General features: G+C 39.2%; 2 protein-coding genes across 8 annotated transcripts in view; one reads left to right on the forward strand and one right to left on the reverse strand.

Annotated features, from left to right (window-relative positions):
• The window catches only part of LOC101164837 (triple functional domain protein), a 103,549-nt gene extending 95,571 nt beyond the window's left edge, over positions 1-7,978 (reverse strand). For 2 of the 3 annotated variants that reach the window (XM_023964296.1, XM_023964295.1), the window contains exon 1: positions 7,684-7,978. In XM_023964296.1, the coding sequence (XP_023820064.1) occupies positions 7,684-7,753 (70 nt within the window). In that variant the 5' untranslated portion in view covers positions 7,754-7,978. The remainder of the gene's footprint in view (positions 1-7,683) is intronic. The other variant, XM_023964294.1, reaches the window with a different exon arrangement.
• A 5,451-nt stretch (positions 7,979-13,429) lies between these two features.
• The window catches only part of LOC101165094 (protein cordon-bleu), a 53,361-nt gene continuing 42,180 nt past the window's right edge, over positions 13,430-24,610 (forward strand). For all 5 annotated transcript variants that reach the window (XM_011485032.3, XM_011485036.3, XM_020710035.2 and 2 more), the window contains exons 1-2: positions 13,430-13,557; positions 13,804-13,930. In XM_011485032.3, coding sequence (XP_011483334.1) covers positions 13,905-13,930 — 26 coding nt within the window. In that variant the 5' untranslated portion in view covers positions 13,430-13,557; positions 13,804-13,904. The remainder of the gene's footprint in view (positions 13,558-13,803; positions 13,931-24,610) is intronic.

Genomic DNA, 24,610 nt, shown 5'->3' on the forward strand with positions numbered 1-24,610 from the left:
TTGTGTTTGCTGCGCCTGACCCCATTTATCTAGTCTGCCTCTATTTTATTATCAACTATGTGTTCTCCTGCAGTTGCATTTCACAGCCCGCTAAAATCACAGCTCTCTTTAACAGGATGATGCAGGATTTTTGATTGTGCGTGCAAGTTGACACGAGGTCATTGTGTGGCTGTGGCCCTTAAAGCAGCCTCCACTGGCACAGGTCATTGGGTTCACTGTGGCCAATGAGTGATACAGCTCACTGTGGTGTCAACACTAGCGGTAGCATCATTACCACTGACTCTATTCTACTTTTAAGTTCCAGGAACACTCAATCCATAGTGTTGAAACCTAATGAAGCGTTTGCTTTTGTCGATTTTTCATTTTAGTGAGTTTTAGAGAGAAATTACTTTCTGAATGTCAATGAAATTACTATCTAAGGGTGTATTCAGACTGGGAACATTTTCTTAAAGTGAACCAGAGTTTGTTTCCCTCGATAATCTGGAACAAATTGTCAGTCTGAATACAACATAGCAAACCCTGGTCCAGAACCAGGGACTGCTCTTGGACCCATCTTTCAAGGTGGTCTCGGTCAGTTTCCAATTGGACTGAGCTCCGCCTAACTTTACTCAGTCTGAATAGGAGCAACTAAACCAAAACGGCCACACGAGCCGGCAATTACGAAGACATAAACAGAGTAGGAATGAAGCAACGATGAGACACAGCAACTCATTGAAATGTGGTGGGATGAATACAGGCTCACTAAAACAACTTTTAACGTGATACACTTTGATTCTCACACTGACAAACTATATGTAATAAACATTTATCAGCGTACCTCTGTAGCCGACGTCTCCTCAATAACTGCCTTGCAGCATGCCTCTGCCATACAAATACAAAGTAATGTACCTGACGTTGATACAGGCGTTCAAAATTGGTGAGCGAAATACAAAGTTTGAATCAGTGAACTATCCCAACAAGGATTGCAAAGTGTAAAACTTCCATTATTCTTTTTCTCACTGCTATACCCCGAACTCATAATTCCTGGCCAATGACTGAAGAGATCTTTAGTCACATGCTTTTGTTTACAAGCTTTGGTTCAGAACAGGATAGACAGTTTGTAGGCAGTCTAAATACAGATAAAACACAAGGTTCAGGACTCAATCCGGACCAAATTATGCAGATTCAGTCCGAAACCAACAGATTTTTCCAGTCTGAATACACCATAAAAAAAATTAAAGCTGATAGTTTGTGACTGTGTTAAACATAAAATTACAATGGTCACCAAATGAAGTGAGGTAAACGCAGAAAACACTTATAGTTCCAAAGGTAGTTGGACACACTAACGATGTCTGGGTAACGCCGTTGTATGGTGCCCCTTATTCTACACTCTAATTATTGGTAAGGTACTGGATCCTTCATCCGGGGTGAGTGAATGATACGCAAGTGCCTAGAAGATGCCCGCACACACTACTCTCTGATTGTCTAATTTCCTAACTTTCTAGCTGAACCAAAAGAGCCTCAAGGAGCGCGCACTTATCACATGAACAGCACTTGTGGACCCCTTGCAAAGACCGCAGGATTTAGGAGGGTCCGCATCTCACCTTCCTCACCTTTACTTAACCCTTGCGTTTCGCATGAACAGCATGTCCATAGTAGAAAATGGGCGTGGACATTTTCACTCTACAGGTTCAATGAGTAATCTATAACTACATCTACCATTTGCGTGCCCTGCACAGGTTTTCCCGTTTTTTACCCGCAGACATCCTCATATCCACCTGTAAGGGCAGTTGTGACTTAAGCTTAAGTAAAGACTCTTTCTGTCGAGGGGTAGTTTTGCCTCAAAATATAGCTTTGGTAAAAGTTGATATTTAATTTTAGTCCATCACATATCTGGTTGCTTTCATGACAATTGAGTTTCACCGCACAATTCTATGAAAGTAATGTGATTTTAGGGGCCGTGTAACTTCATTAAATCTCACTCAAGAGACTGAGTCTGAAACATTACCTTCTAAAGTACACTATTGTGGAAATGTTGTTGCTTTTTGAAGCTCTGGAAGAAAATTGTTTCAATATAATTAACAGGGCTTCGTGGAGAAATGCAATCCTCTGGACTGTTATGAAATTGTATGCTGCTTAATGTGTACGTTAGTTTACAAAATATATTGAGAAAAGCAAGCGCTATATCACTATATCGCTTTGTAAATGCATAAAAATGAATCGTATCTCAGAAATGATTATGAAACTTAACCGACAACAAATTCAAATTATACATTGAGTAAAAATATAAACACTTTTGCTCCCATTTGTCATGAGATGAACTCAATAATCACATTTTCTATTTATAAAATACCCTTTCCTCTCAAATATTGTTTGCAAACCTGTCTAAATCTGTGATAGTGAGCACCTGTCCTTTGCTGAGATAATCCATCCCACCTCACAGGTGTGCCATATCGAGGATCTGGTTGGAAAGGTGGTATGAGAAAAATGGTGGTCACAAACCGGTTTTCTGAGTCTCTAGACAATCCCCTAATAAAAGAAAACGGCACATTTCAGTGTGCTCTTTTGTTTTGGTCAGTCTAAGGCACGCCTGTGCCATTATCATGCTGTCTAATCAGTATCTTGATATGGCACACCTGTGAGGTGGCATGGGTTATCTCAGCAAAGCAGAAGTGCTCACTAATCACAGATTTCACCTGAACTTACACTGGTCTGTCTGCGGTGCAACTCCATTGCGTTGCGTGTCAGTTAGTTTGCATTGTCTCCGTTGCGTCTCCAGTCCGTCCCCACTCCCACCTGGCTCCCGGAGGAGTGATTTGTGCTGCTACCTCCATGTTTAGCACATCTCGCTCTTTTCGCTCATTCAGAATGTAAGCAATAAGGCCCTTTGCCCTCCCCTTTCTTGTAAAATGTATGTTTTGGGTCATAAATGGTGTTAGATTTTTCCAAAATTACACTTTCAGTTGCATGACAAAAATGGATGGGGTTGTATCAACCTGGAAATAGTTTTATTTTGAAAGATCGGAAGTAGAACTCCTGTTAAATGCCTGCGTTGTGGAGACGACGTAAACATTCTGATTAATGAACAATCTATTTTTTTGTGTCAACGCAACAGAGACGCACCGCAGAAGGTGTTAATCAGCCTTTAGACATATTTGTGAACAATATGTGAGAGAAATGGTTACTTTGTACATTAAGAAAAATGTTTCAGATCACTGAGTTCACCTCATGACAAACGGGAGCAAAAATAAAAGTGTTGAGTTTACTTTTGTTAAGTGGTAGGAAAGGCTCCAGTCCTAACACAGTTAAGTATATCCAAAACCAAATTTTAACTTTTAAATATCTTTTTGCAGGCAAAACTGATGTCAAAACATTTTTTCTACAAAAAAATTTGTGTTTTTTAGTTAGAAATCTAATTTTATTGTTACAAGCTGCAGTCAGGAATACCACTGGTCCTGCAAACCATCATCCTACAGACATGACATTTCACAGCTAGATATTTTACCCTCTAGGCTTCCAACAGGGATTCTTAAGTCTTTAGTCGCTAGCAGCCCTTTGTCTTGATTACACATAAGCCATTCTTCAAAGTTCACCGAGGTAGCTCTCTCAAGAATCAGGCGACTGTCTTTGATAACTCGCAGAGTTTTTCAGATTGGACTTGAAGTCATGGCATGAGCAACCCATGAGAGGGAGTGACTCAGCGGCTGAGCTGTGATCCTGGGCTCTGAGATAGAGCACCATCTGCTTCACGAAAATAATCAAGCAGCGAAGGACATCTCGTATTTTCTGAGGCCAAACGCTACCACCATCCATACAAGTTAATTAAACAGCAAAGCAGGCTCCAGAGCTAAGTAAACAGCTTTTTACCTGTTATATCCCAGCTTCCATTTGTACCAACCAGTTGTTAAGGTGGTACTTTTTTCTAAAATCAGCAATTGTTCATGAAATATCTATCATTATTAGTCTAAAGGGCGCACAACCTTCATATACAAAAGTACTTGGATTTAGCTGAAGTGAGAAGCTGTGTGCCAAGATGCCAATGTGTAACAAAGATGCAATTAGATGTTTTTTTAGTGAGATTTTGCACCTATAAAAAATAAGTACAACACCGATCCACATCTGAGATTTTATGATCCAGTAAAATATGTAGAGATAATGAATGGGGGAGGAGGTAAAAGATAAATAAAAAAGGTGACACCCCATGAAAGAATTCTGAAGTGGTCAATTAGTAAATCTGCTCAACTTTCCTGCTAGAACTCATGCTAAATGTATTCCAAATGTATTTTTAGGCTGAGAATGAAACAAGAATGCCTCCTAAGTGTGAGCCACATTTGGACTAATTGGATATGAGGTTCTAAGCCCATTGCTGCAATTTCCAACTGCATTGATTACAAACTGTTCAACAGTTTTTTTAAAAACAGTTTGGATGAACAACTTGTTTTTTCCACACTTTCTCCTCATAATAGCTTCTTATTAAAGTTTCCTGAGGGCATAACCTATTTCTGTCTGCATCATGAATACTGCATGAACTGCATTTGCTGCTGTATAAACACAGTCCAACTTCAATGTGAGCCAATTTTCCAGGTTGCTACAACACGGCTATAGGAAAATGGACTGGCTGGAGTCCACCTCAACAGTATGAAGGCCTCTGAAGATATTTTCTCTGCCATTTGATTGGAAGGAGCCATTTTTGGGGGAGTGTGGGGGGTATGCATGCCTGTGTTTACATCATAATTCAGGAGAAGAGCAAAGATTCATGATCACTCATTGGTGGCTGCAATGTTCTTGTTTGTGCATGTGCTCTATCAGAGTGGATGGTGAACAGCAGACGTCCAGGCACACCAGAAACAGCTAAGGGTGCAAAAGAACAGCTGCTGGTTCTGGTGTGCAGAAGCCCTGACAATGCACTTAGAGAACCACTCTGATGAAATGTGTGTTTTTTGGTGTTTTTAACATGTTCTTGTGGAAGTACATATAGAATACATACATATATAAAGAAAATTAAGCTTAAATTTGCATTTCTGAGTATTATTTTCTTCAAATGGCTGTGAATCAGAAGCAGACACAAAAAGGCCATTTCAAAAAGTTTGTAGGCTCCCAGCTCCGCTCTGTTCTGAAACATTCACTTGTAGATGAAAAGATCCATGTTAATGGTAGGTTGGGGTTGTGAGTGGCTGTAAGCTAGCAAGAGAGAGTGTAAACAGATAGGTGACAGGACGTGGGGGCGGGCTTGCTCCACTAATAGTCCTGCCCACAACTCAGGAAAAGAGCTACTTTGCAGAAACTGTCTTAGATCAGGGGTGTCAAACTCATTTTCACCGAGGGCCACATCAGCATAGTGGCTGTCCTCAAAGGGCCAGATAGAACTTAAACATGTAACTAAATGTCATTATTTATTAATTATAACTTGTGACATTTAAAGTTGTATAGAACACATCTTTGCTTGTTACTCTAGCATAAATCCTTTTAAATTTGGTTCTGACAGGTTACATGGACAGTGTTTAATTCCTAATGTTTAGTTCCCCAATCCGATATTTCAAGTCAGATTCCTCCTAGATATGAATAAATACACAACTATTTTTTATTTTTATTTTAAGAAATTAAAAACTTGTATGCTTTCGCGGGCCACATAAAATGACATGGCGGGCCACATTTGACTTTGACACATGTGTCTTAGAAGATGACACAGATGTTTAGATTTTGCTTAAAAACGGCATAATCCTGATTAAAAGACCACTGGGAACACTTTGAAAATAAATCAAAACATGATTGGAATGGGATTTTAAAAAGTACTGTCAAAAATACTTGTTTTGTGAGTTAACAAGTCAAGAACAGGGATGTCCAAGGTCCAGATTGTGGGCCAAATGTGCGCATTCAAATTTGTACGCGTGCAGATTCCTGTCATAAAATCAATACTCTACGGCCCCTAGCTCTTTCTAAATACCATGTGTACAATTTCTTAATTGTGATTGGATAACTTCTGTCATAAATCTTTGTGTGGCAAAACTGTCCCAGAACCCTTCTGTGACACTTTCTAGCTCATTTTTAAAAATAAACAAGATTTGTTTCTCTAATCAAAACCACAGTGGTCTGTATATCTGAATGAGCATTTAATAATGAATACAGTAATATATGTAACATTTCATGTGAACCCAGATTGATTGTTTCGGACCGGCATTTTCTTCTTTTTATTATTCCTCTTTAAATATGAAATTAACGGTATTTTTGGTCAAATTAAAAAAAAAAGTAAAAATTTTCTCTAATGCCTAACTCTGCTCATCTTTTGATCTGTTGTAAAATCTTTTCCCAGTGGTCTTTTACCTATGATTCTGCTGTTTTTAGCCAAAATTGATAAAAAAAACTGTAGTTTTCTAGGACATTGTTGTGGGCGGGACCGTTGGTACGAGTGAGCCTGCAACCTCTTCCCATCATCCATCTGTTAAAACTCTCTCCGGCTAACTTACAGCCTTGCACATCCCAAACTAACATTAGCGGGGCTACAAAAACGTCCTGAAATATCGGAGCTATGCAGCCGTACAGTTCGGAGCAAACGAAGACGCACATGGATCTAGTCGTCTACGAGTGGATCCATCAGAATAGAGTAAAGCAGGGAGCTTGTGGCTTCTACGTCACACCTACAAGCTTTTTCAAATGGCCTTTTTTTTTTTAACTACTACTGATTCACCATGATTCGAATAAAGAAATACGCAGAAATGCAATTGTAAGCCTCATTTTCTTTATAAATGTCCTCCGTCAAGAACATGTTAAACACCACAAACACAATAGAATAGGAGTGAGTCTTTACTTAGTTATTTGCATTTCATGATATTACAACGGCTGCAGGATGATGGGCTGGCCCTCATAAATTTCCACCTCACCAAATGTGGCCCCTTTTGATACATATATAAATAAATAAATAAACAAATAAATAAATAAATACCCCCCCCCCCCCCCCCGTGCCTCTAAATGTAGCAGCAGGCCACAATGACCAACTGTCACGCTGTTGTGTTTTTGCAGGCCTCAGAGCCAGAGCACCGCCTCTCCAAAGAACGCCATTCTGATTTAGCCGCAAGCCGGAGAAATTCTACGGAGGCCCCATTTGTTTTGATGATGCAATTATATTGGAGGCCCGATGCGTGGCGTGCAACCTCTGACTTGTGTGCGTGCGTCCACGGCCTGTCCTCTTCACTCCTCTCCCCTCCTGTGGGTGGGTGCGCGTTTCAAAGGTCGCTCGTGTAAAAAAGAAACGGGTTTGTCTGATGATCCACGCAGTGGATTCGCGATGGAGACTGCGTGTATTGTCGAACCCCCCCACCCCCACGAGCTCGAGGAGGAGTGGAGCTGGAACGTTACCGTGATCATCCACTGGACCCTGTAGGTCCAGCTCTAATTTGGGACACAGTGTCAAAAAAAAAAAAGCTGAATAGTGGGGGTGGGTGGGTGTAACCGCACTGCTGTCATGATTTCAAAGGCTGCAGTGAGTGTGTCAGGTCAGTGATCGACTGAAGGCTAGTAAATAATCCGGGCGCGTGAGCATCCCTGCGTTCGGCGCGTCCGAGGGCGCAGCAGCCTGCGCATCATGGAAGCCGTCCACGACGTCGTTTCAGATACCTGGCAGCTGCGTGGAACGCGGAAATCTTTTCCTGGCTCGCCCCCCCACCCCCACGCACTCACCCACACACACACACCCCACGAACGACTTACCGGATTTGAAAAACGCCGCTATGTCTGCCGCGTCCTTCGCAGCCTCATCCAGACCCTCTCCTGCGCTCATCGCTGCGGTCGCTTTGGGCGGAAACAGCGACGGGAGGGGGGGGGGGGGGTCCTCACAGGCTTCCGTTCAGCTGCATGCGCGATTTACCGACAAAGAAAGTCGCTCACAGAGGCGGATCCGGTCATATAATCTCTGCTCCCCTCACCAGGCGAGAGACCTTCTCCTCCATTTTGGCGGAGAAGGGAAAATCCTAGCGACCGATCGGCGGCGCTCCCGAGTCAGTAGGAACATGGGAGGAGGAGGAGGAGGAGGGAGGATAATGAGAGGAAGGCGGGGGTAAAAGAGGGGAGGAGAGCTGAGGAAAGAGGGCTATTCCGTTTCGAGGGGTGGGTGAGGGTGGAATATCCTGGGATTCCGTTGCGGGGAAGGGGGGGTGTTTGGTGCAATGTGCGCCACCCAATTTTTAAGCGTGCGCCACACAGCAGCTGCAGCCCACCACCCACCCAGAGCCACCCACCGGTGTCATATACTGCGGTGTGGATACGGGGCTGGATGGGGTCATTTTTGATGACCAGATGTTTCCACGCGCCAAACATTTCAACTCCTACTTGCTCCGAATTCTTACAGTAAGAAATTATTAGGAAGGATGAAATGAAGGTGAAAGAGAGTTTATAGCCTCTTCATCTCCCAGTGATGAAGATGATGCTACAGTATGAGGTCATTTGCCCCACAAACCTAACCCAGATCTCTTGTCCCAGTCTTTTGGTGAAGCTCGGTACTCTGCTGCCATCTAGCGGTTACTTTAGGAAACGCAAATGCAAGCGCAAATTCACTGTCATATTTTTGAGAAAAGAATTAACTACGGCCTGTAATTAATTAATCTATTTTTAAACTAACCCAATATTTTCTTCCTCATTTAAGGCTAATTATTCAAATTTATGACATTGTGGCCCAGTAAAGAATCAAAATATCATTTAAAAAGTGGCTTTATGACGTTTTTTTATTGTAAAAATTGACTTTCAACCTTTACTGTTACACCATCAAGGGGGATTATTTTCAATCTTGAACAATTACGAATAAAAACTAAACAAAACAAAAAACACATCAAAAACAGTAGGAACACTTTTTCTAAGCAATCAAAAAAATATTGACCACTAACTTTTTATTTACACCACAATACATTTGTCAACATCCCTGATTCCACAGTTTGTCACAACAGCAGGACAGTAGAAAAGATATGAAGGATTTAAGTCTCTTTTAACCTGTTTGATGAATTTTACCCTTTTTTTTTAGAATGGGATACAGTAGAAAGAGAAAGAGAGAAGAGAATAGATGTGGGAGGAGATGAAACATACGGAGGTGACACCTGAGGAATTGAAGATTTGAGACTTTTGTTTCTATGTTACTACTGGTCAAAAACTATCAGTATGGGCGGGCAGCGGCAGAAGGGGACAATTTTTCAGGCCGGGAGTTTGACAGCCAAGACCAGCCCATTTTTAGCCACATGAACAATTAAGCAAGAAGTTTGCACATTATACAACTATTTTTCATTATAGTAATGAAAATAATCATCAATAACAAACAAATGATTATAGTAAAAAAGTTGTGGTTGAACAGAAACATTTCACTGTATGATTATGTAAATCAAGGCTCAATTTAACTTTTTTTTTTACTTTGAAAAAAATAAATAAACATACATAATAACTCCAGGAGCTACAGCATAAGTAAACGCTTAAGAAGTGTGATAGTTTCTGCAACCTTATTTATTATTTTGTCCCAGTTAATGGACACGAGAATTTCTTTGTCTGTTGACCTGAGCATAAATGTCTCCAAATACTCTTGACTGAGCGTGCGACGTATCCTGTTTTTAGTGAACTTTAGGGTGGAGAAGCTTCTGTGACATGCAGCTATACCAGCTCAATAAATAGGTAGGTATCTGTGAAGATGATGTAATGTGTCAGTATATGGTAAACTCTTCAATGTTAAGAAAAGGGTATGAGATAAGGGAAATAACTCATAATAATCAGACAAAGATTTACAATTTTAAATACTGTCATTTTTACTTTGGCAGCGTTTTGGCCAGAGGAAAAAAAAATGTCATTGTGAATTTGTCTATTTGTATATTTGAATAATCTCAGAGTTTGTAGTTTTGTATCAATTCTTGTTCAAGTTGTGTTACCCTTATATATGTCCCTACTGTAAGACTGTGAATGAATTAACTCAAAGAAAGAAAAATCTAAAGCACATGGCAAATTTTCACCATGTGCTTTTTTGTACATCAGTCTTACCAAGAAATACTGCACAGCCGAAAAGGATTTTTAAAAAACTTATAAAATGGACTTAGTAATAAGTAACATCACTGCTAATGCTGTTTTTTTTTTTAATTACGGCTTTGATGTTACTGGTCGCTGATTTTTAGTTTTATTTTATTCTCCATTGAATCCATTTACTGCATGATTGGATCACACCTGGAACCTATGAAATCACAAGGATGGATCAAATAAAACCAAACAAATACATCACATCATATTTTGTATTTTAATTATTAAAATAGACTTTTTTTTTTACAAACATATAAACAATAGCAAGATATAGGCTATTTCTTCATGGGAGGGACTAAATGTACATTGCCGCTTTCGGTCCACAGCACCCTTTGGTCTCATTGAAAAATAGTAAAGAAGCATCATATGATAACAGTGACCCCAGAGGAGTAGGACGGAACTGAGCTTTTCCTGGACGAACCATCTCACAGATCTCTGATGGAGATAGACTCCCACTTTGTCAGCATTTCCAGACCCGTCTCATAGCCTTTGTCCCTCAGAGGTAAATATATTGGGACCTCTGTCCTCACTGTGTTATATCGGGTCATTTTGTGAACTTTCACCATTTAATGTACTTAATCATGATATAACCATGATGACGATGGTGCTGAAGAAGCCTGTACAGTGGAAGCCTGACAGGACATGCCACAGATCTTAGAAAGCTTATATTCACAAAATCTAAACAAAGAGGGTAGGTCGGACTCTTAGTTTAGTTCAGAAATGAGACTCAGAGCCCTGCAACAGAATGGTGGGGCATCCTAGTGTCACGGGGAGCAGATGAGGGAGTACCCAGGTGCAGAGAAGGAGAGGAGGCAGGAGGTTGCAGGGGAACGGGGGCTTTAATAAACAAAACTAAAGACACAAAACCAAAACCACTGCATACGGCAGGCTAGAAACTTGAAACACTAAACACTCGAAAGACTCGAAACAGGGAGAGCAGACTTACATACTCTGGACCAGCACAGGAGGAAGGGAATGACAAGACTTAAATACATACAGACAAACGAGACACAGGTGGAAACACTCAGGAAGGATGGGGACCAAAGTAAAACTCAAAACTAAAACAAACCAGGAAACACTACAAAATAAAACAGGAAGTTAAACTCAAAACATCACAGAACAAAAAGGAAACAAGGCACAAGGGCAAAGAAACAGAAACCGTAACACCTAGGACTACTAACACCTCTACAATGTGGAAAAAGTGGGGTCCAGAAACCTACGGAACCTTGCAGGGCCTCCTGCAGATGGAACTCAAACACAAATACAAACATAGGAACAATGGCGGACACACCCGGACTGTTACACTCTGGGATTTGTCTGGATTTGAAATAAAAACTTGTTATTGAGCATTAGTTTGTAACAATTCTAGACAACAAGACAATTATTTATATTCTTCTTATAAATCAATGTACAAACATTCTGAATGTGCACTTTAGTGCAAAAAGTAAGAATCAAATAAAACAACTGTTAAATAAAAGGAAATTCTCTGAAATAGACAGTACTAAACTATGTTCAGTTCATTTTGTTTACTTTGAATTAAAATGTAGAGGGCCAAACACAAACATAAAACTGATTCAGATTTTTTTTAACAAATTAACCTCAAAGTATTAGGTCCATATCGAACGTGAAACTACTAGATAAAATTTACCCCTTTTACATATTGAATATATGAATTAAGATCACCTAAAATTGCAATCAATGTCTATTTTAATTTGACCAAATTCAACTTTATGGTGTAATTGTTGCAATGCTGACCTCTCGTGGTGGAAAAAAGCACTGCATTGCTCGGGTACATTATACGCGTTTAAAGTTTATGAAGTTTTAAGTCCCATTATAGCGGGATATTATCATATATTATGTTGGTGAACTCAAGCAGGATTGTTTTAAACCTCTTTGTTCGTCTCAGAGAATTGGCCTGTATCCCGCACACGCGGCGGAGGAGCCGCTGCTGTCCCGTTGAGGATGACTGCAGATATGCTGACGAGGGAGGGCTTTATAAAGCTGCGCGTCGGGTTAGACATGAACAAGCACAGAAGACAGGAAATGCACGGATCTGGCTTTCTAAATAAAAGCTCAAATCATTCCTTTAAAAACAGGAAATGTGAATAATCTGCATTCAAACTTTTTTTTTATTTTTTTCATTTCGTTTTTTTTTTATATCTTAAAAAAATATTGGATTTTCTAAAGCTTAAATAGAACGGATGATAAGGAGTACTGTTGTCTCTGCACTTTACAAACCCATGGCTCTGTTCTGACTTCTGCTCTAACGGGGAACATCCTCTTAATAAGAGAAAACTCAACCACAAGAGGATGTTCAGTCAGTCAGAAACTTCTCCAGGTTTTCCTTCAACACCAACCCATACTGGAGATCCACACCTGCCTCCATCTGTGACCACCAACAATGACTACAGAGCGTTGGGAAGCAAATTCATTCAACTTCTAATTTTCCTTCGGGCATGAAATGAATTAAATATTTTTCATTTCTTTACAGTGCATCTTTCTGAGTCTAATGGTAGTTTAATAATCTGTTTCATGACTTATTTTAAATGGATTCTAGGATTGGGGTTTCATTTGGTTTTGACAGGTTCTATCTGGTCAGTTATAAAAATGAACAATAAACAAATAAATGAACGAACTTCGACTTAAGGACGCCACAACTTCATCTTACCTACATCATTTGTTCCAGATTTACCTAAAAGTATACACAAAGAAATCACAAACGATCACAAGTAAGAATAGTTGTTTCATAACCAAAAATATGTGACCAAAATATAAAATTAAAGTTTTGAAACATACTTTTCCTTTTGTTGGTGCTTCTTTTTCCTCGTCCAGATTCTTCCATGCTTTCCAAAGTAAAGCATCTAGTATAGAGTTAGATCTCTTCATAAGCCTTTCTCTAACTGCACCACTCAAAGGTTAACCTGTTTCATTCTACTCTATGTCAATAGTTTGCCATTGTTTTTGCTCTTCCTGTTAATAAATTACTTTCTAAAGTGAAGAGTTTCTAAAAATAAGAAGAGTTCATAAGAAGCATACCTTTCTTTGTCATAAACAAAGAAAGCAAAAAAGAGATTGTAATGATTTGATGTATTGGTTCATTTCAAGAAGACAATACAAAATGAAAGTCACACAAATAAAAGAAATGCAGTAAAGAAATTATGAAAAGTAACAAACAAAACGAAGAATAATTAATGTAAGAAAAAAAACAACTGTAATCACTCATACTCATAAATATAGATAAGAAAGAAAGAAAGAAAGAAAGAAAGAAAGAAAGAAAGAAAGAAAGAAAGAAAGAAAGAAAGAAAGAAAGAAAGAAAGAAAGAAAGAAAGAAAGAAAGAAAGAAAGAAAGAAAGAAAGAAAGAAAGAAAGAAAAGGAGAACTGACAAATATCCGTTTGGGAGCGCTTTTATTTTTTAAAGATTTTTCCGGAAGTTGTGTCTCTGTCTTTTTTGTTTTGACGGCGGCGCAGTAATTCAGACACAGCGTTATAAAGATTATGTGAACCGGGGAGGACAGCAAACTCAGTCCGTGGAAATGACTCAGTAAGGCTGTCGTTTATTCACTAAACGCTGTCCATTTCAAAGAACTAAAATGAACCAATAACTGTATTTAAAATGGCTTTTCGTCACGGACTGCGGGGCTTGTATTCCAGGTCACTGCGGACTGTTATCTGTGGCGCGCGCTGTCACTTGTTGAGTCTATGAGACGCTTTTGTCGCTTCTTCTGAAAACAAAAACAAACTTAACAGAAGTGTGTCGTTAGTAGTTATTTGTTTATTTTCTGTCCAGATGGTCATTTACTGTAATGGATTGTTGGTAAATGACACAGCAGTAGCGGATTCAGGGACCCCGCTGTTGGATTGCCACTTGTGCCTTTAGGAATCATCACAATGACGGAGTCTAAGCCTCCTACAGGGTAAGTAGAAACACAGCCTGTGTGGAATCCCATCTTTATATTATAGTCAGTTATGTTACAACTATATTTTGAGGAAAAACAAGCTTAGATTACTGGTAGAATTGTAGAATGTCTTTATGCTTCAGCTCTTCATGTAAATCAGGACACATGGCTGTTTTTGTACCAATAAAGATCATTATTATTAATTATTTTTTTAATAACTCACAAAGTCTCACCTATACCTGCAGGTCACAGTATGAATATTGTTCAGATTTATTCCACCAAACTATGTAGGGGGCCTAAGTTTGGGTCTCTGTGCCCGTCCCTGTGCCCGTCCCCAGCCTGGATAAAATACAGGGTTTTGTGTTGGGAAGAGCAACCGGCATAAAAATCTCTGCCAGGCCACCTGTGCAAATCCTTGAAAGGACAGGAAGTGACCAACATTTGTTCCGCCAAAACTGCAGCCACTTTATGTGCTGCTTGTAAAAAAATGTATCTTATAAACTGTAATTTTTTATTTTAGATTAAAGTCATGCAGATTGAGATATTTCATTAAAAAATTCTGTTGTTGATATGGTAAATGGCGTATACTTATTTAACGCTCTTCTACCCTCTTTCGAAGGCCCAAGGCGCTTTACAGTCACAGTCCCATTCACCAATGCACACACACATACATACACACATACACACACTGGTGGCGGCTCCGCTGCCAAACACTGGCGCCAATCTTCCACCAGAGGCAGTTTAATGTCTTGCCCAAGGACACTTCGACACATGAGCGTGCAAGGCCCATATGACCTCTGACCTTTAGTCCGACACTAGGTGCCGACATCCCTTTACTGTTCTGTAGTACACGTGTCTGGAGCGATCACATCACACCTAGCAAACTAAATTCAGTCGAATGTTGCATCTCAAAGGGCTTGATGGGAATCCCTCTGAATATAAACACATATACACAGCTGTTGAAAATCATAAAATAATCATTAAGAAAGAAGGAAAGAATCAAAAAAAGTGCTGTCGGACACACTTCAGTGGATATAAGTGAATAAAACATCGTATTAAATTAGAATAGAGATTTATTGATAAGGCAGGTTAAAAATGTAAGTTAGCCACATGAATGGGTCAAAGGTCAATACTGGGCACACTGTTGGACAGTGCTGCAGTTTTGGACTCCAATGTGTCTTTCTCTGTGCTTTTAGTGAGCTCTGTCCTCATTTGTGGCTCATAAATCTTATTATGGTTCTAGAAGTAAATGTGCATTTAATATTTGACAAAATGAAGATTAGTCCCACTTCACAGCATCACCATACAGCCTTTTGTGTAGCTGTTCTCACGGCCTGTAGACTTGCAGTCATTAAAATCAGAAAGCTATGTTGTTAAATTATAAAACAGCTATTATGGGTTACTCTATATACCTTACATAAAATGCACATGTTCTTTTTAGGTACAATTAAATGAAATCTTATGAAGGAATGCTGTTTTTAAGCAAAATTTTCATAAATTGTCTCTCATCAATGCATATCAAAGCAATGTTTTTTAAATGATGCCAATAAATGATCACTTATCGCTTAAATAGTCAAAGTATGACCAGGGTCTCTGGATGTATTCATTTTTCTTCAGTAAAATAAAGTTTAAGTTCCCCTCCGATCATCTTTTGATCTGTTTTAAAAGCTCAGTGTGTTTTTTTTAAAAATTATGATTATTCTGTTTTTAGCCCAAATAAAAAAAACCTTTGTCATTTTCTAGGACATAGTTTTTGCAGAGCGTCAAGAGTTCATTAGAAATTTGTTTTTGAGTTATGGGCGGGACCTTTGGCGATTATTCCGTGGGAACAATTACTATTTTGTGGGAACAAATCATGGTAATGTAATCCTTATTCGTGTGAACGATTTAATCGTGTTGTTTACCCATGTCAGGTCTCGGGCTCCGTAGCTTCTGTTTCACAACAATTTGAAGAAATAGATACTCAGAAATGCAGTTTTAAGCTTATTGTTCTTTTATTTTTATATATTTTTATTTTATATTTATTGTAGTTTTAAGCATAATGTATATGTCCTACATAATCTGAAAAATGCCACAAGAACATGTCAAAAACATATTTTTTACCAGATTGTGTCTTTAAGGCAGACTTCTTTCTTTATACAGGGGATTTCAAGCACCAGTTATTGTCATTTTTTTCTGTTTTAGAGAACAGGAACAAGACTGCATCACTTTTCTGTTACTAAAGTTAGGATGTTGACTGTTTTAAAAAGATATCCCTATGTTCTCTACTGAGATGTGTCATTATAGGGTTTTCATCATCATAGTTATGCACTCAAATCTAATTGTTGCTGAGTTTGTCAGACCCAAACATAGCATTGACATGAAGGGTCTCAAACCTTATAGCCATAAAACAGCCAATTCAGTGAGCATAAGTCAGTGCTGGGCGTTCCTCCGCTCTGCTAGGTGTGGAATCTGATAAGAAGCAGTTCTGAGGATGTGAGCTAAGGCTGAATGGTTTTTCATCAGATTTTTTACGATCTTTTAAACTTTAAACTTCTAACAACCATCTCTAGCCAAGCAGATAACCCTTAAAGTTGTTTCGACCTGCCCTGTAAGAGATTGTTTTCTCCACCTCAGTTGCCACGGCCACATCTTTTGTGTTCCGCTTTCTCCTTCGTCATCACACAGGCTATAACTACTTTACTACGTAGCACCATACTAATGAAACAAGATTCATAAAACCATGGTAAGTCCCAAACATCTCTTTCGGCAGCTTCAATGAAACAAGAAATGCGCTACTTTTGTTCTTGGGTGCGGACATTTGAGAAGTTAGTGCTTTACTGTGTGTTTGCCAGTATTTTTTTTATGCCTTTTATTGTCTCCTTAGGATGTGGAGGAATGATCAAAGAGCTAATGAAATCTAAGTTCTTTGACCTAAGAATCTTTAGAAAAGCAAGTGTTTCTTTGTCTTCAAAGACAGAATCATCTCAAAAGAGCAAAATGACATTTAAATTATTCCGAACCTTGACCTTGAAAAAAACGGTTTAAGGTGTGCAAGTAGTTTGGTACCAACAAGATGTCTATTGTTCAGTAGTTGTTTTTAACACGTGGTTGTTTTCTTTGCTGACCTTTCCTTTTATAAGTAGCAGATGCTGAATACTGAGTCAACAGATGCAGCAAGAACAATGTAAAGTTGTGAAGTACAGTTGTGGATTAGGACATATGAGTGTTTAATTACCACTTCCATGACCCTGGTGTCTGACCTGCAGAGGCATGCGCATGGTTGCTCCTATTTGGCGTTAATAAAGTTTATTTTAGTATTGGCATACTGCTGGATCCATATGAAAATACTTAGAAGGCGCTGAAGAGTCAAATCATGTTTAGATTTTAAAATCTGTTTATGCACAAAAAAAGTGTTAAAAGGAAAGATGGAAAGTTAAACAAGTTTGCAACGGTATACATGTTTTAGGATATGTTCACAACACCCTCAACAACGTCCACTTCCAATAAAAAGTCTATGTAAACTTGGATTTTGGGTTTACACGTTCAAAACTCTCAGGTTCTTGCATAGATACGCACGTTTCTACAACTGTTTGTACACAACGTGGACTCGAGTTTAAGTAACCATTTTAATTCACAGAAGTCCCAACTGTTTGAAAATGATCATAGAGGAGAACTTTATTATCATAGTTTGTTCCTGGCCAGAATTATGTGACACCAAGTGTTTCATATATCGGAATGGAGCTGTGAAAAAAAAAGCCTGGAGCAAAATTCGTGAGATTTGCACCGCTTTGACTTTTCACACCAACCACCTTCTAACTGTAGGTTAACTGTTAGAAGATGCGCTGGAAAACACTAGAAGAAGAAGAAGAAGAAGCCACTTCTGGCTTGTCAAGTATGAACACCACAGGCTATACTCATGTTCACATGTCACATCCTCAGTTTTTCTGTAGCTTTACAATTAAAGGAAAGGCATTCCTTTTTAATTCATTCTGCTGCACAGACAACTATTTTAATTAGTCCACCAATGTTTTTTTTTCTCTGCATGTCTGGACCTAGCGTGCGTATGTGTGTTTTGTGACAGTCTAACTTTGTGTTCACATGTGTGCTGAATAAGATTGCCTTGTGCTAAATCTGATTAACGGTGTTTTGGTGCATTTCAGGATGCACGAGCTGCCATACGGAAAGAATTCTCAGGAAGAATAGTCGTGCACAGTTTGTCACTTATTATCTGTAATGTATAGCTCATAGAATGATTTCACTAAACTACCAGTTTACTGGAGATTTAGGCCCTTTGTGCTGTCTTTTCCATCACAAAAAAGAATATTAAACATAATCATGTGATTTTATTTTATGACATGACTTTTTTACAAGTTATGATGGCTAGAACAATAGGACAACAGACATGGGGCCATTTGGGCTGAAACTTAGTACATTTTCTGTTTCTAGATTCAACAGTATAGTCAAAAAGTACAAAATAAAAGTTTATTTGTAGCACACAAACACCAACTATCTTGTTTTGTCCTGCAGACAGTGTGACTGTTACATGGTTCCATATTTTGCTTTTCAGTGTCTCTGGTCTTATTACTTGTTTTGAATGTGTTTAGTTTAAAAATAGCAAATTCCCAGTTGTGTGCATTTCAGGACTGACAAACAACTAACTGTTTGGCACCCGCCCAGAGTTAATTACTGGCTGGCTAAAGAACTCTGTCTCTGTGCTCTTGTGCAGCTGTAATAGCTATCCAATCAGATGAGACCTTAGTGTTGCAGGTTCGTCCATTTGAACCGTTCCCATCAATTAAAATGTCTGTTTGGTTCAAAGTTTTAATTTTCTGTTTCATCAAAAACCTGGCTCTCCTGTGATGCTCAGGCTTGAGTCACAACTGCCCTTGCGATGGATACGGGCTGTCTGCAGGGGAACAATTGGCTAGTCTGAATGGAGCATGCAGAATATCAAGGTCGTAAACCGCTCAGTAAACCCGTAGAGTGAAAATATTCATGCCCATTTTCATATGAGCATGCTGCAGGCAACAGGTTGTAGTGAACACTTATACAACATGCAAGGGGTAAGGTAAGGAAAGGTAAAGTAGGTGAGATGCAGGTGTGTCACATGGATTTTTTATTTTGTCCAGTCGTCCTGACTGTTAGAAATTTGGAAGTCAGACAATCTGAGTGTAGTTTGTATCCTAAGGCTGTCCTAGGGGCACTTACATTATAATCCACCCTATCTCTAAGGGAGCTGGGCGTTCCCTTAGAGATAGGGTGAGAAGCTCGGTCACCCGCAGATAGCTCGGAATAAAGCCGCTTCTCCTCCACATCGAAAGGAGCCAGTTGAGGTGACTCGGGCATCTAGTCCGGATGCCTCCTGGACGCCTCCCTGGGGAGGTGTCCCGGGCATGTCCCACTGGGGGGAGGCCCCGGGGAAGACCCAGGACACGCTGGAGACACTGCGTCTCTCGGCTGGCCTTGGAACGGCTCTGGGTCCCCCAGAGGAACTGGTCCCGGATGAGTGGAGGAAGATGGATGGATAGTAAGGGGCCAGTACTCCCTATATCCCTTAGATACTTCATGATACACTCAACATACACACAACAATTGTACACTCCATTTTCATGAAGTCTCTTAAAGACCCACTCTGATGAAAATGGCGTTTTTGGTGTTTTTAACATGTTTTTGTGACATTTTTCTGATGATGGAGGACACGTATGATGGTTGGGTAATGAGGGCAGGCTTTGGCCGAATCTGAAATCTTCCCCTACCCCTATGGCTTCACCCTACCCCTCCAATTGTAGGGGCATTTAGAGGGGTAGGGATGCTCAGAATAGTTTTTTTTAAGGGCTAACCCTCGCGGCGAAGGGATGCCGAAACCTTCCTTCGCGCTATGCCACGGAGGAGAAGGGCTTTTCTTCACGTGGGTGTGTACTGATGCACAGAAGTTTACATTTAAATGTAAGTAATGACTTTTTGTTTTAGCATTACCTTTTTAAAGTTGTTAACCGATGTTGACATGCATTTCTGAGCGCTAGCAGCTCCGCTTTAATGCAAATATTGATGACATCATCAAGTGGGAGTAACCTCCTATTTTGGAGAAACCATTTTTCCATTACTCTCCGTTTGGAGGGCTAATTGTAGGGATAGGAAGAAACCATAGGGATAGGGGAAGAATTTGCATTTGTCCTTACTCTGCGCCAACAGTCTCGCCCACAATGCAAAAGCAAATAGGCAATTTTCTTTCTTTTTTGTTCTTTATTTTTTTTACTTGTCTCCGAAGCAGTAGCGTTAGCCAGGGCCCCTCAAAACCAGCATAGTATTGCAGATAGTGGAAATCCGCCCGCCAGGCAGTCCAGCAGGACACCCGGACCAGGGCTAGCAGGACCGCCCCATGGTCCCCCAACGCCAAAGAGCAGGGAGGCATAGGAGCACGGACAGTGCAGGCCCCAACCCAGCCAGGAGGATAGCCCTCAAGGCAAATTTCTGATGATCTTTTGCAGTTCTGCAGAATCTATGTCCTAGAAAACGACAAAGGTTTTTAGATTTTGCCTTAAAAAAGTATAATCATAACTAAAAGACCCTTGGGGAGTGGGACTTAATTTTAGCATTTTTAGGAATTGACCACAGACTGTCTGAACACAAACAATCAAAAGCAAACAGTATAACCTTATGTGCTTTTATGTATCTGTTGGATCAGTAGATTAGAAAATGTAGAAGAAGTTATTCTCTTTAGAACCAATAATTATCAAACATATACTAACTTCCATCTGTCCATTTTATATACCTGCTTATTCATGTTCAGGGTCAGGTGGTGGCTGGAATCAACTGTTCGAGGCAAGGTGGGGTACATCCTAGACAAATCGCCAGTCCATTGCACGGACAAAAAGTAACCGACTACTAAAAACCACAACTTTTATCAGGGATTAGGATGAATGTTGTAAATATTTGAAGTTTATTTTCAGCCTAGTATCTGGATGATTCATCTTGTCGTGTTGTGTGAAGTTGCAGTAGGAGTGGTGATGGGAAAATTCATTCTAAAGATACGTAGAGCTCCATATAAAACATGCTCCACTGTATTTATAGACTAATTCTCTCCCTCTGCCTTGTTGCATTATCAGGCCTTTTATGATTAGCCTACCTCTGTATCTGCTTAGCAAAAATCCAAAGCTAATTTTATTAATAACAAAGAGGCGGTTATAAATGATTACTTTGTGAAATATTTGTATTAGAATGTAGCTTTCTGTTTTATGCAGCTGCTACGGGCCACAGGGTTTTATTTGTGGAAGCCTGCTGTCATATACTGGTCTGTGTGGAATGCAGGCTTGTCAAAGACTAGCGCAGATGGGCTGCATGTGTCTCTGGAAGCGTTAGCTAGATGGATGTCTGAGACACTCAAGTGACACAGACGACAGGGATTCTTAAAATGTAATCAGTGAACTTATTTTAAGCATTAATTATAACTTTGATCTCAATTATTAAAAGTTCATAGCATAGCTTAATGAAATGCAAATTAATTCTATTTTAAAAGCAAGAAACCGAGAAACTTTGGTTTTAACTTTTTGATGCTTTTTTCTATTTTTCTGTTTGTTAAAAAACTTTTTCGCTTGCATGTTATGGCAACAACTTCAGTAGCAAGTTTTCTTTCTTTTTCTCTCTTCTCAAAGTTCTCACTAATTAAAACCTCTAAGGGAATAGAAAACAGACCGTCCCTCCACCTCTTCCGTTCTGGTGTTGGACTCCACCCACTTCCACATCGTTCTTCTTCATTGACTTCATCTGTAGAAACTTTGTCCCATCAGCAGTCACCCATAGTTTTCCAGGTTTTTCTGTCCCTCTTTCTGTTGTCCTTCATCTTGTTTGCCTCCTAAAACCTCTCTTGAATGCACTTCTAAGACAGATTTCATTAAAATTGAAGTATTATTACATGACTGTGTTAGCAACAGAGGACATATAATCTGTTTTAATGTCGATAACAGCAAAAGTACCAACACTAAAGAGTGAGTTTGTAGTTTAGTCCTGTTGACTTGGTTGGAAATAGGTGGGCAATGGAAGTGGAGCAAACAACTTAGATATATTACTCAGATAAAACAGCTCTTTGTTTTGGGGCAATATTTCCTAAAATGAGCTGACTAAAAAAAACAAAAAAAAAACAAGACATTTTCTTATTTTGTCATAAATTATACTTCTCTATATTCAAACTGAGATGTTATTGTTTCTAGTCCATTTGGTAATTTACAGAACATAATTCACTTACTTTTCATGGTTTACTTTAAGTCTTCAGTCAGCTGGACTGTCCATTTGCATTCCTACTATAGAGAACTGCACCATGGTTCACTTGCAAGTGAACTGAGACACACATTTTTACATGGACTGGAGTTAACTTTCTCAGTCCACAGTAGAAGTAAAATGGCCCGATATGTCATTCATAGGATTATAATGTGCTAATTCAATGACATTAAATGTATTTCAAGGTGCCTATTCACAACGGTGATTGTCTTATGGTACTAAGCAAAAAAGCAAGAAACAGGAACTGAGTTTAATTTGTTATTGTTTATTACTTTTCTTTAAGGTTTAGTTTTAACCAATACCATTGATTGACAGAATAAAATCAATTATTTTCATTTTGATCTCTGCACTGAGCAAACAATGGGCAAAGATTGTTGTGTATGTAGTCCATCTGGTGTCATCTTGACTACAGGATATATGCATGACAGCATCAGCAGCTAAAAGTAACTGCTCCAATCAAAATAGAAGACTTAACTTGGATCCTTGTTTAAAATAAATTGTTAACATATTCCATCAGTGTAGGAAATGTGCAACCACGAGAGCCAGTAGACTCAGTAAGATTTGCTCCAACATCAACCATGCCTCCAGAGAAGAACCGCAATGAGACCTGGCCTGGATGCCTACTGCTTTAAGTACCACAGGCAGTGAGATAGCCAAACATAATCGTGGACCTGTTCTTAGCAATAGAAATACAATAAATTAAGACAAAGAGTTTATAAAGAGGGAAATGTCAGATTTTAAAGATTAGCAGTACATTATTTGTGCTACTTTACAGAAATCTCATGATATCAAATTTTAAATGCAGATAATTTATATTTTTTGACTAGTCCCATCTTATCCAACACTGTCCTGGTCTCTGTTTAAGACCTGCATTTCTACCAGATTTTGTAGTATGTCAAAACAGTTGACTGTGATGGGACAACTTATTTTTGACCAAGTTTCTGTATGTATTTGTTCAGAAAAGCTGTCACAAGGGACGTTAGATTGTTTTATTTTTGCTGTTTTGGGGGAAGTTGGCTTTGTGTTTTGCCTGTAGGGAAACTTTTATTTGTTCTGGTCATGTCTGATGTGTTACTGTTGCCTCGTGCCTCTTTGTCACAGTCCACAAGTGGACAACATGACTGCATGTGTCAAGAGGGTTCAAGAGTGGGGCCTGGGGAAGATTGCAGATAGGGTGGAGTGCTTTTTCTTTTAAATGGACACTGGAAAGTTTAATTTTGGTACATAAAATACAGTGTCTCCTTTAGAGTTAGACTGCATTTAACTGAATGATCAGAAGATTAATTTTTAATATATTTGTTGTGAAAGATTTTTCAAAGTATGGAGAATCTTGTTTGTTCTTGTTGTGTACTGAAAAGTTAGCAAACTTTACCTAACTTTGGATACTTGATAAATAAAACAAAAGCAATAAAAACATCTTATCTAGACTTTGTCGTTCCGGTTCAGTTCTGTGCCTTGTGGCCACTCGTCCATTGTGTGAGTGCTTCCAACATTCACAGCTGTTGCTAAAATGAGCTCCCTTCTGCAGTCAAGTGTTGTAAATAGAGGTTGCCGTGGGGACACCATGGCACCATAGGAGTATGCAGGGAGGAAAACAGGGGCGGTGTTTGTGTGTGAGGGGTAACTGCTTGCCCACGATGTTGGAGAGCAGAAATGTTTTTTTTTTTTTGTTTAGTTTTGGTGTCTTGGACATAGACAGTCTTAGCCAACCTGTAATGAATATTTCCTGGGTCTAAGAAGAGGCATCTAGAAAACTGCTGTGAGAGGAACCTGCGAGGTCCACAGAAAAGCTCTGCTATTCAAAGCAGGTCCTATTGTGGGACGCCCAAATCACAGTCCAGCTGCAAACCTGAAAAAACACAAAGCTGCAAATAAATTCCATAAATTATGCTTCATTTTTTAGAATCTTTTTCCTACATATACTGAACTGTTAAAAAAAAACATTTTTTTAACTTTTACTTTGTAAATCTCGGGCCCAATCTGTCAATATAAGAACTTGTCTATGTCAATGCTAAGGCACATTTATGAATCCACTCTTGAATGGATAAAACACCCCTAACAATTATAGGTTTAGGGGGTCTGCATCCTTTAAGAGTAAAAGAGCCATTTGGTTTTACAGACCAAAATCTACTGAGAGCCACTAAGTCCCACCTCTAACCCTTTTAGACAGATACATTTTATTTATGTTTTTGTTGCCATTTAGCTTTTCATTCATAAAATGAAGCAATTATTTAAAATAATTGAATTATATCAGTGTTATATTTTCCTATTCTAACTTCTTTCACTTTTGTCAGCAGCTCAAGAAGTTCCTTTCAAAATAAAATACATCCTATGCCAAATTAGATCCTCCTGTTGCAGCAGATTTATTTGTATTAAAAAATGCAAGAAAGTCAAGCATTGCATTTTCTGTAATTTTGACTTTAGTGTACTGTCATCCTTTTA

This window comes from Oryzias latipes, chromosome 16 (genome assembly GCF_002234675.1).
Source record: "Oryzias latipes chromosome 16, ASM223467v1".
NCBI lineage: Eukaryota > Metazoa > Chordata > Actinopteri > Beloniformes > Adrianichthyidae > Oryzias > Oryzias latipes.